At 42.4% G+C, this 12,458-nt stretch overlaps 1 protein-coding gene across 1 annotated transcript in view; it reads right to left on the bottom strand.

The window, feature by feature from the left end:
* Window positions 1-9,273, bottom strand: part of LOC133005428 (dedicator of cytokinesis protein 3-like) — a 43,575-nt gene extending 34,302 nt beyond the window's left edge. Inside the window, exons 1-3 of the mRNA XM_061075098.1 lie at window positions 9,237-9,273; window positions 3,017-3,100; window positions 1,995-2,035 (exon numbers count right to left, since the gene is read on the bottom strand). Of these exons, the coding sequence (XP_060931081.1) occupies window positions 1,995-2,035; window positions 3,017-3,100; window positions 9,237-9,273 (162 nt within the window). The remainder of the gene's footprint in view (window positions 1-1,994; window positions 2,036-3,016; window positions 3,101-9,236) is intronic.
* Window positions 9,274-12,458: the final 3,185 nt, after the last annotated feature.

Below are 12,458 nucleotides of genomic sequence, written 5' to 3'. Positions count from 1 at the left end.
TCCGCCCTCTCTCTTTGTACCGTGACTCTGCAGCCTGCTCTGCCACAGGTTCTAATTGATGACGCCTATCATATACATTCCATACTGAAAAATGTGGGAGGAAAAGATTTGTCAGTCAGATTTAATAACCATTTACTGCAGTGCAGGTTATTGATCTCTTGTCAGGAGTGATGCTGTTGTGTTGTTCAGAGTTCTGCACCTACTGTAGGTTCTCCTCTGACTGGGCATGATGCAGAGGATCTATCACAGTGATACTGGATGAACAAATTCTGTGCTGAGACCTGATACATTTACTGCCCGTGTATATCTTTATTGGATTTTATATTTTTATATTTCTAGTCTCTACTCTTGTACTGTTTTAACTTTTTTTAAAATACATTTCAACTGTACCATCATTTTTCAGGCTATGTTAGTCTAACGCACAACTTTGTGTAGCTTCAGTTATTTATCTTTAAATCTGTATTTATATTTGACTTCGATCCTCTGCCTCTCTTACTTGAGTCTATCAATCACCCTAATAATTAAAAGATTTGTATTGTCAATATCTCCATGAGCACAAGCTTCTTTACAGGGACAGCTTTGTATTAGTTCTGGTGGCGAGACTTTCATCTCAGTGCAGTGAACCTTTTATTATTCTTATACTCTTGTGTTTGACTGTTGTGTGTGATACTGGAGGCATAAATTCCCCTTGGGATCAATAAAGTATCTATCTATCTATCTATCTATCTATCTATCTATCTATCTATCTATCTATCTATCTATCTATCTATCTATCTATCTATCTATCTATCTATCTATCTATCTATCTATCTATCTATCTATCTATCTATCTATCTATCTATCTATCTATCTATCTATCTATCTATCTATCCATCCGTCCATCAATATAGATTTAAGAAAATAAATACTTCTCTATGCGCTTATCAAAAACATTACATCCTAATGATTTTTGTATATGTCCTGCAGCAGGCAAGTATTTAATGTTACAAATTACATCTAAACTGCCATAAAAACCTTGTTTTGGTAAAGTGAATGGTTTTCAAATTACTAATAGCACCATCTGCTGGCAGAAAAGAAAACAAAATTTGATCTCAAACTCTGCACAGGAGGGAAAACAGGGCAGTAGTAAATGATAAATGGACTGAATTTATGTGGCTCTTTTCTGGTCTAAATGACCACTCAGAGCGCTTTACAGGTCACATTCAGCCATTCACACACACATTAAATGCAGCGCTTTTTCCATCACACTGCCAACACAGCCATCAGGAGCAATTTAGGGCTCAGTATCTTTCCCAAAGACACTTGCATGCAGACTGGAGGAGCCGCGGATCAAACCACCGCTCTTTTGGTTAGTGGATCACCCGCTCTACCTCCTGAGCCACAGCCACCCACGATACTAGTAATACTGCACATCTGCACAGTTTCATATTGCAATTTTTTTTAAATGATGTGGCCCTCATACCAAGGTTGCGATGTACAAATTATTACTATTTTTTTCACTGTTGGGGATGGCATTATATTTAGTGCCGTCTCTACTAGGAAGTCAGAATATCATGGTTAAAACGGTGCCTTTGTTAAAGCACCTCTGGAAATACAGGTCAGGAGATTTCTATTTCTGTCTGTTCAAAGCTCTGCTCAATAAGTTAATCGGTCATTAAGCTCTTTGTTGTCGAGACAGAGTTATTTCTGGGATGCTCGTCTCTCACATCATATTATCATTCATAAAAATGCTGTGGTGTTTGATAAAAGCTTGAGATTCAGATTTCCATTTACAGATGTGCTGCTTTCACTGCATTAGACGAAGAAGCTTATGTTAAACTATGGGTGGCCAAATATTATTTTAGCAATCAGAATAAATGGTTTGTCTCTGTGTCCCTTGTGCTTCAAATACAAAGAAATAGAGTCAGAATACAGAAACCTCAATGTAACCTATATAAATGAACACAGTGTAAACCCAGTATCTGTGTACACTATATATATGATATTATAATTACCTTGATGGAAGGCTTCTTGGTGGAAAAGCCTCTGTACCAACCTAAAGGAAGATCAGAATACACATCAGTAAACCTGCTATGAAACACATTCCAGTATGGGACATTACACCCTGTACTGGCACTTGGTTCTATGGTGTACAAATCAACTTTAAACAAACGCTACAATTTATTCCCTGCTGTTCTAATATGGTTTTATCACAATATACAACAAAATATGTGTATTTATTCATGTTTACCTATTACATCACTAAGCTTAAACAAAAGGATTCAAGGATGTTTGCCTCCCGTTTTGATTAGCACTATATTATGTAGTTCTTAGTTAATTAGGGAATTAATAGTTAATTACATTCCTGTAAAATACAGAGTTAAATTTTCACTTCTTAATGTTAAGGTCTATTGGCACGTTCCATTAAACCTTTGTGCTCGGAATTTCTGACCAACGAGTCGGAAGCTGCAACTGGAACGCCCCCTCAAATCGGAATTTCGATTTGGAAGGTAGGAGGAACCTCTCCACATCTCAACAGCAGTGAAGCTCTAGTTTTTACTGTTTATTAGCATGTGTCGTACAAATAGCACTGTCCAATGACTATATGTAGATGTTTTAATACACGTAATGCGTAATTCGGGTGTGACGTCATACCGAGGGCCGAGCTCTGAGTTGTCACGGAACGCAGCATAGCATATTTTTCTAAGCCCGCTCAAGTCTAGGAACAAATTGACTGAGAAAGACGCCTACGAAATCCTTTATATACCAATTTGCCTTAAAAGTTGTCTAATTTATTTTCTGATGCTAACAGGGCTAGAATAAACCTAAAAATAACCATCATGTGTATGCTTTAACTGAAGAATAAAGACTTTTCTTATGTTCTGAAAAAACCTGTGTTTTCCAACTAGTGTTCACTTTAACGACCTGATATCTCCCTGATAACCTGCAGTAAAGATGTGTGATTATTTACAAGCTATCACAAAAACCGATCCATATGACATGTGTGCATTGCCATAAGAGATGTGACTGTCATTACCTTCGCTCTTCTCCAGAATCTGGACAGTCTCCCCAATCTCCAGGACCAGGGCCTGACATATTGAGGACCGGAAGTTGCAGATCACTGTGCGGAGAAGAAGGAAAGAGGGAAACAGATAAAGAGACAGCCGCGATGAAGACATACTTGACCTCATTGTAGTTATAAGTCCTGACATCACAGATAACCATCTCTGTTTGCAACATGTGACCTGTGATCAAACGAGGTGCAGAATCCACCCTGTTGTGTCTCCTCAACGTGTTTTGGGGTTTGAACCAGGGCTGTTTTTGCAGCTTTTTTTAATAAGCTGTTTAATACAAACATCTAAACACAGTATCATGCGGGAACCACTGCTTAGTGAACTGTAAACAAGCTCCCACCCTGAAGTGGGAAGTCATTTTAATAGGCAATTAATTCTTAAGCGGCCTGATTTTTGCGTTAAGTTAATTGAACTGTCTCCCAAAGTAAAGCCCACACGGGCTGCTAAGTAGTGTGGCTTAACGCTGCCTTGTCATAGGCCGTCATTAGCGTAGACCTTCTTTGCCACCTGCTTTTGCAGCATCATGCAATCTTTGACACAGAAAAACATGTGACTCTCACCCTGACTAGGAACATGATCGGGGATAGATGCCACAGTAAAGCCCTTCGCAGCAGGATATCAAGATTCAAGATTCAAGGTCTTTATCGTCATCACACTCAGGTAGGATGAAATGCTGCATCCCCTGGAACCTCCTTTCTAATCAATGCAGCACTGCAGTTTGCTGCGTAATATACAGTGTGCAATCCTCAGTAAGGACAGATTTATCTAATAATGACAGGGCTCCACTGACTATTCTAAAAAACATACAAATGGTGGCCCTTCAAGGAGGGTTTGGTGTGAATCATTATGCTAATGAACTAGCCAGGGGACCCAGTGAGGGGGAGGAAGAGGAGGAGGGGCTTGGGCTCGGCTCCGTTGCCTGTATGAGGGTAACGAGTGCTCAGTTCCTGTGCTCGGGTAACTATGGCAACAGATCATCTACAAACTGGAGGGCTTTTCTTCACTGTAACTGCTGCAGGGATCTAGGCGTTTTTAAAATGGCAAGCTTATGGATGCTGCGCGGCACTAGAGTTCAAGTCAAGCATATTTCAGTACATATTAGAGGGACAGAGAAGGATAGTCTTAAAGAGCTGGCTTGTCACCTTTTGCAGTCGGCCTCGGGGACTTCTTCCTGCCAGGGCTAAGTATTTCCTATTCGAGAGACCTATTCTACAATGACCTCCATTTCATTTGAATAGCAAAAACCCCGCACTCACACCGTTTGAAAACTCTTCAGTGGAGGCCACGTCAGAACAAGATGAGATTGTCATGTTCCCGAGGGATGGGCGCATCACACAGGCTCATGTTTTCATAGTCCTCCCTCACAAAAAACCTTCAGACTGTGCAAACACTATTTCATTGGGCCTAAAATCTGCAGAGCATTAGCATATCCTCAAAAACAAAACCGAGGAAATTCACCTTTGGACTTCAACATGCTGAACGTAGGATGTTGGAAGGACTTACAGGACGGGCAGCGAGAGAAGCGCTGGTAAAAGCAAACGTTTCTACTCAGCGGCTGATCCGATCCAGACTGTCCCTCCATTCAGTGGAAGTCTGCACGGTCATTATTGTGTAACCAGGTACTGGGAGGAATGTTTGCCTCTCTTTCTTTGAATTACAGGGTTTGAGCGTAGGAGGAGACTCCCACTGCTCCACACTGTTCCACACTGTTCCTCACTTTCCCATTGGTGATAACTCAAACCCTCATATGCAGTCATATACTGAAAACTTGTGAGCTGCAAACTGATATTCACCCAGGTACAACGCTTTCTAATCAATCAATAATCAAAGATTTGATGAGTCAGAGCTTTAACGTAAGTCATATAGTCATCCCTCGAAAAGCTACAAAAATGTTGAAGCAAGAGGCAATGTAAAGTAAAACAAGATGACTTTAAATGCTTTAGATTTCCTTAAAAACAAACTCATTATAATAGGATGTCCATGATGTGTTATCAAGAAGCAAATATAGAGCTAGACATTTTCCTCTCCCTGTCCAGTTCTTCTGATATTTACCAAAAAGCCTGAAAACGGTCTTTTAAGAATCCATTTTCCCTGCGTTGCATGAAGTGAGAACACAGGACAAATAATAATCTTGGGTTATTTCTTCCATAAAGTTACAATAAATAAGCCGTTAATTTGACCTTATCTGTGATGTCACACTGGTCTTATATATTACTGAGAATCAAAGGGGGAGAAATCACAGTGTGAGTATCAAACATCGCTGTTTAATAGACTCAGTCAATTGAGCAAAACAAGTTTAAATTATTTAGTCAGCCTGCCCCCCCCCCCCCCCATTTGCGCGTAGGAAAACATGCCAGATAAAACCAGAATAAAAATGACATGTGACAGACATGTCACATGTGTTTTATTTTATTTCTTCAATAAAAGCCAAGGAACAACTACCAGGTTCCATTGTTGATTAAATCCTGCAGTGTAGGCGTGTACAATGGGTTTCTGTGGTAATGTGAAGATTACAGGTGTGTGAGGTGATTCAGAGCTCTGCATGTTGTTGGAAGAAAAAGATGTAACACAACCAAGATCATGTCCATGTTGAAAGGTTTGTCTTGTATCACATCAGCAAACCTGTAATAATGTTAAGAGGTTTGAATATGTTCAAGTCACATTTATTATGCATCTGCTCCAGTTTTAACTTCAGTCCAACATATTCAGGCCGGAAAAGATCATCTCACTCTGAATTCTGAGCGACCTTTAAGGTTCTTTTTTGTGTCTGAACTTTGACCCGTTCCTGTTTCGAGGGAGATTTGTTTTTTTTCTCTAATAAAAATCGATTTTCTTCTTTTATACAATAGAGCAAGTGAAGCTAATAACTCAGTGTATACACTGACATGCTGTCACCTCTTGCCAAATGTTTACTTCTATATGTAATATAGTGAAGATTAAAACAGAACAAGCATTGCACATACAGGGAGTAAATGTACAATGACCCACAGGGGAGGAACATGCTGCAGAGAAGGGACAGAGGTCATCAAATACCTGCCACTACAACAGTAAACACGGTTATAGATTCTAAATGTTCTGCTGTTTGTCTTTCTTCAAAAACACAGGGTGCTAATTGCACCGCTGTGGGAACATTTTGTTTAAAAGGACACTGTGCTCGTCTGAACTGCAGCAATGAATGAACTTAATTTCCTTGTCTTTTCTTTTGTCCTTTTACTTCCAGTCTCAATCAAAACTGGTTCAGCTGAAGCTGAACTGCTGACTGAAGGCTTCCTGAAACCTCTTCAATAATGCATTATGAGCACAGAGACCGTGGAGGTCCTACTTCCCCGGCTTGAATACAGTCCTGTCCCAGATCTAGCAAACGTTAAAAATTCTTTGGGATTCACCCTCTGAGTCATGGCGTTTAGCACGACTTGAATGCACACTCACTTACTGGGACACATTACTGCACGGAAGTCCTGCTAACCTCAGGAATTCTGCCACACGGGGGGGGGGGGCATTCCACCATATCTGATCTCAAATCAGTGTCACAGGAGCCCAGGCATGCCCGACTGCAGTGCTCTGAGATGATGAACTTATCGTGAAGCACTTTTTGGTTTTGTCAGTTAAGCCACAGAGTCTACAGATAAGTGATTCGGTGCCCATGAGTCTAAGAGGTGATCACCAAAATGAAACAATGCAACTTCCATTTGGAGATTTCATGAGGGGTTAAAATCGTGTGTCCAAATTTACAGGGAAAAGCTACTTTAGGCCAAATTAATCTCTCTAATCCTGCTCTCAGCTGAACATTAGTTCCATCCTTTGTTCTGCTATGAACGTACAGTATTTGGTCCCTTTCAGATGATGGTGGCCTCGTCAGCACGACTATTTCATACAGGAGTTTGTGTGTGAGCTATGAGGCCACGAGCCATCTGATTCATTTCACTCTGTCTCATGTGGGCAGGTACTGACTTATAGTCACAGCTCGGCCCAATTACAGTGTAAAGAAATACTGTGAGTGCTGCTGCTTGAATGAGAGAAATCCATGAGTGACTCATTTGCAAATGAGTAAAAATACACGTCGAACTGATAGAACCAAAATATTTACTGAAAACTGCGATGATGATCATGAATATATATGAATATATAATAAATATGTGTCATATCTGTGCTCGAACAATTGCATTTAATCAATTTGCATTTAAACTGTTTCTTATTGTTTGTTTTTAGACTGCTTCTGATTGATTGCATTACATTTTCCATGTCTAATTTGTAAAGCACCTTGTGACTGTGTTTTGACATGTACTATATAAATGAAACTTATCATTTATTATATATTTGATAATCTATTAGTCATTTATCAATCGAACTTCCAAATATCTGCGATATATTTGCTTATACTTCATGGCATAATGACTCTCAGCATCTGGGTACGTAATTATTAGTTAACAAAATAATCATTAGAACAACAGGACATGCGATGCCGGCCTTTGCTGCCACTCTACAAGTGATTTACAAACTAATATTGTCATTATTTCCTGCATAAACACAACAAAGAACAAAATAATGAATAGGCAGCGATTCTAAGAAAGGCATTAACGTTTCATGAGGTGGTCTCCAACTGTTTCCTGTTTAGACGGAGCTCATTAAGATAACCCAGGAGGGGGAAAGGGAAAGAGAAAACAGAAAGGAAGGGCCCGGCTGGCTGATGACAGACCACAGCTCTGTTTCCCATCGGTGTTATGGTAACACTGGTGAGAGACAATTTACGGGCAATGACAAGAAGAATGATAAATGTGCAAAATGGTGCAACTGGAATCACAACTGAGGCAGGAGAAGCGATGATAACAGACATGCGGGGATTAAACTTGGCAGAACAGCAGCGTGGGCTTCATCCACAATGATGCTGGGGACATATTCAACAAAAGGGACGACCACACTAATTATTTTTTGTATTTATGGGGGCTGGGGAAGGGGGGGACTTTTACAAGGTACAGTGTGTTCTGTGTGTAGGTTCACAGAGAGCGGCTCCTGCGTTTCAGCACCGCGGACAGCGCCAGGTCACTTCACACCGACTGATGCGGAGGCTGCGCCGAACTGTTGCTTCATCACACACACACACAACCACACACACGCACACACACACGCACACACAACCACATGCACACGCACACTACCGCACGCACACTCACTGCTAAATGCGATCATGACACATGTGAGGCCTCCAAACAAAGTGAGGCTGTGGGCATGTGTGTAGGTATAGGTGTGTGTGTGTGTGTGCGTGGTGTCGTGTGCACGCCAGCACGAGTATACCCTGCAACTAACAAGCTGTATCTAGACATGACTCATTCCCCAGATGAAAACCTTCTAGTAGAATCCTACGCTATAGACTTTTTTTTTATTTCTCCAGTGGATCTCAGCAGTCAGATTAAAATCATATATGACACATCTCCCTTGTGATTGGGCTCTATGCAGTGCCCCCCCCCCCCCCCCAATAAAATTCAAATATATATTTAGATCTGGAACAGTTGATCTGTGTGCACGTTTCCCTTCTCATCAAAGGTCAAAGTGCACACAGTCAGGGGGGCGTGCACGGTGCGGCCCAGTCATTGCAGCAGCTCTCTGGTCCACAGGTACTGTTTCACTCCAGCCTACACCTGTTGGAGGTACGCAGTCACGACGCCCCCTCGTGGTTTTGAACACGAACGGCATTTTTATGCCCTCCACCCTCCCCACCACCCCACCACCACCTCCTTTTCTCTCCCACTCGCCGCCCCTCCACATATGAGAGGAGAAAAAGGGCTCCAATGCTACACTGACGCATTCTCTTTTTAAAAACCACACAACTAGCAGCACGAAGCCGAGGTGAAGCACCGCCTGCGCCCGTGTGGATGGGGTCTCCGAGGGTGGTGGGCTGGAGGCTGGAGGCTGGAGCCCATCAGCATCCCACGCAATCCCCCCCCCCCCTTCCCATACATCCACTGGCCCGCTTATATCAGCCATTATAAGTGTTTGCCATTGGGGTGTGATGGCCATAATAACAAAGGGGGGGAGGAAAATCCGATGAGGAGATGTCGATGAAGAGGATGGAGCGGCTTCCTCACGCACGAGCTGCCATCCGAACGATTAAAGTCAATTATAAATAGAAAGCGAACGTCGCACATGAACAATAATGGCCCCAGAGGAAGAGAGAGACTGACTCACCAACTCCGATCTTCTCCTCCTCTGTAGGTATCCACATATTTGGTTATTTCCCCTCCGGTAGATCGAGCCACATTATGTCGATATGGTGCTGATGCTGCTGCTGGAGAGAAAAAACACAGGAGGGCTGGAGGCTGGAGGCGATCCAGGCTGAACACACACACACACACACTACATGTCTCTGTGTCCTGAGGAGTGTGTGTGAGAGAGGGAGGAAAAGGACAGAGAGTGAAGAAGCCTCGATGTCTCCTCTGTGTTATGTCCCGGCGTGTGTCTCCAGTCTGATGCAGTCTCTGTGTCCACCTCATGCAACGCGCACAATTACGCACGCACGCATGCACGCACACGGTGAGCGGGTTCCTGCTCCCCCCCCCCCTCCCCTCCTCCTCCAAAAAAAAAAAAGACAAGAGGTGCTATTGGAGCTATCCGATATTATCTCTTCTTCCTCGGAGCTTATTTCATTTCATTTCTTCGCTTTTCCCTCTTTACAAGCTTTTTTGTCCTTCTTCCTCCACCTCCTCCTCCTCCTCCTCCACCTCCTCCTCCTCCTCAGCCGGTTGCGCGCAGCTCCAGCTGATCCACGCTATTTGGCCGCGGCTCGATCCGCGGGTAATTAGTAGGTAATAGGTCGCGGTGCTGCTCCGCGATGTGAAGTGTCGAGCTGCCGCTGCAAGAAGACACGGAGAGAGCTGCAACACACCGAAAGATGCGCCATCTTCATGCTCGTCACATGACTCGTTTTGTCAACACTGATGTGTCAAACATTTGCAAATATATGCCTCCTCCTCCTCCTCCTCCTCCTCCTCCTCCTCCTCCTCCTCCTCCACCTCCTCCTCCTCCTCTCTCTGCATCCTTCACAAACACAACCTGCATTATTCCCCCTCTCCCTCTATAGGGAGCTGGACTGTGGCTGCATGGTGAACAGGCCTTTCCTCTGATTCAGTGTGATGCTCAGGGAGCTGGTGGCCATGAAGTGCTTTACCGATCAGATCAGGTCCATGTGGGGAAAGCTCCTCCTGGTTGAGTCATTTCAGAGAAACAGACCCACTGTACACCAGTGGTGCTTTGTCATAGTGCAGTCATGCCCCCCCACACACACACACATCAGATGCAAACAGTTCCCAATACAAGTCAATTTCCCCTTTGCACTTGACTGATAGGTCCAAGACCTCCAACAACACTTTGCTGTTTATGTTTGAATCCATATCCAGTGGTGAGTTACATCACAATAACTGAATGTGTATAATATTTGGTTATTTGTTGGTTATGTTTGTAACTTAAACTTTTCCTGAAGGTATAAATCCACTTTCGAAGTCATCCCCCTGTTTGGAACAAGGTCCGGCCAGAGAAGAATTAGGCATTTATTATACGTATCATCTCTTGAAAGCCTAAATATCACATTTCAATATACCAACTAAAAGAAAAACATTTTTTTATTTTTGACAATAAACTGGCTCCAGGATTTGATATCCATAATACCCTCAGTGTTGTCAGTAGTAGGTGCAGCCTTAATATCAATTATCTCACACCTCTGACTTGTTAAACCTTCAGCTTATTGGTTTAAACTAAAGTGACATATTTAGATGTGGATTTATGGCACACTATTTGACTATGAAGGGGGTTGTGCTGTTAAAATAGTCTGTGGGTGATGATAAATATGACGCACACCCTTTAGCTGTGACCCAAGTATTTAATTGACAGTGACTGCTTCATGTTATCTCTGTTCATTTGACAATAAAAAATCTTGAATCTTGAATCTTGAAGCTTTAAGCTTGTGGAGGCACATGCTGCAGAAATCCACCATTATGGCACAGAACATACTCATCAAACAGTCTAATACTTGTGTGAATGTTTCAGGAACACCGTCAATGTTTTAGCTTGAAAATGCTCTCATCCAGATGTTGATTTGAACTTTTTAACACTACTTCACTGTGCAAAGACCACACATAATGTGTTTAAACACACAATATATATAATTACACACCCCAAGAACTTTCTCAAGCAAAGCAATCATGACTGGAATAAAACAAAGACGAGTGACTCTGTAAATATTGAGTTTCCAGTGAGTCTGATGTAGTGTGGGAGGGAGGGAGGGAGGGAGGGAGGGAGGGAGGGAGGGAGGGAGGGAGGCCAGCATTCAGTAGGGTAATTTCTCTCCATCACAGCGACTCTGTGACTGACTCCCATCTGTCTCTTGCTTCAAGTGGAACACTGTGGGCGGTGTTCACATCACATACATAAAGCTGGAGGCTCGTGGAGCATTTTATAATAAATAATTTTTCAGAGAATACTGATGTACTTTTTAATTGCAGTGGCTACATTCAGCTCCTGCTCTGACGCGGCAGCACTGTGAGGACGAGACACTGTTTCCACTGCAAACAGGGATCGTCCAATACAGTGAGAGCTGCTCTCGGCTCCAACACTCCCAAAGCCAGCAGACACACAGGAGCAGCCCAGGAGGTAATAAGAAGCATGTCCCACCATCTCATCCATCACCTGCCTTCACACAAACACACACATTCTTATCTCTTTATACTCCCCCGGATCATACGTTTCACACACTAAATGCTACTCGCACACATGGACACACACACACACACACGTGCCTCTGCATGCAGGCGCACACACAAACACCCAATTTAAGACTCATTTGATCCCTGTTTAAGTGGCTCTGGTGACTATTTTAATGTGTTATGTTATTAACTGTGGGGGAGGTCACAGGGAAATTTAGTGGCAAATCCCTGCATGCACAATCCAGCAATCAAGAGACATGAGTAATGCCACTTCATGCAAATGCACATGTAGAAAAAATTAAAGGGCATTACAGGCTCAAAGATCCAATTATTCACATGCAAAACATGTAGCATGAGATATATAACCTCTGTATTATTAAATGTAGACTGTCACTTGAATAACTCTATAAAATTATTTAGTTTAAAATGGAAATATTGGCCTATTTCTAGAGATCCAAACAGGCAATTGGAATTAATGGATCAAATTTATGACCTGATCTTCAAGCTGACTTGATGCCACTTTACTTCATGCTGACATTGGTCTTCACTGGTTTTACAGTGGTTTCCCATACAATTAAGATGTTTGGACCCAGGCCTATGTGAAAATATATAAACACTTACAAGCACAGACACACATCCATAAAACTGTATAAATGATGAATATGTGGACATATACATATATAAAGTATGATCACATTTGTCTTATTTAGTT

The sequence above is a fragment of the Limanda limanda genome, chromosome 7 (genome assembly GCF_963576545.1).
Source record: "Limanda limanda chromosome 7, fLimLim1.1, whole genome shotgun sequence".
In the NCBI taxonomy this organism is placed as follows: Eukaryota; Metazoa; Chordata; class Actinopteri; order Pleuronectiformes; family Pleuronectidae; genus Limanda; species Limanda limanda.
Note: the sequence above shows the minus strand (reverse complement) of the source record. Positions and strands in the feature narration are given on the sequence as shown.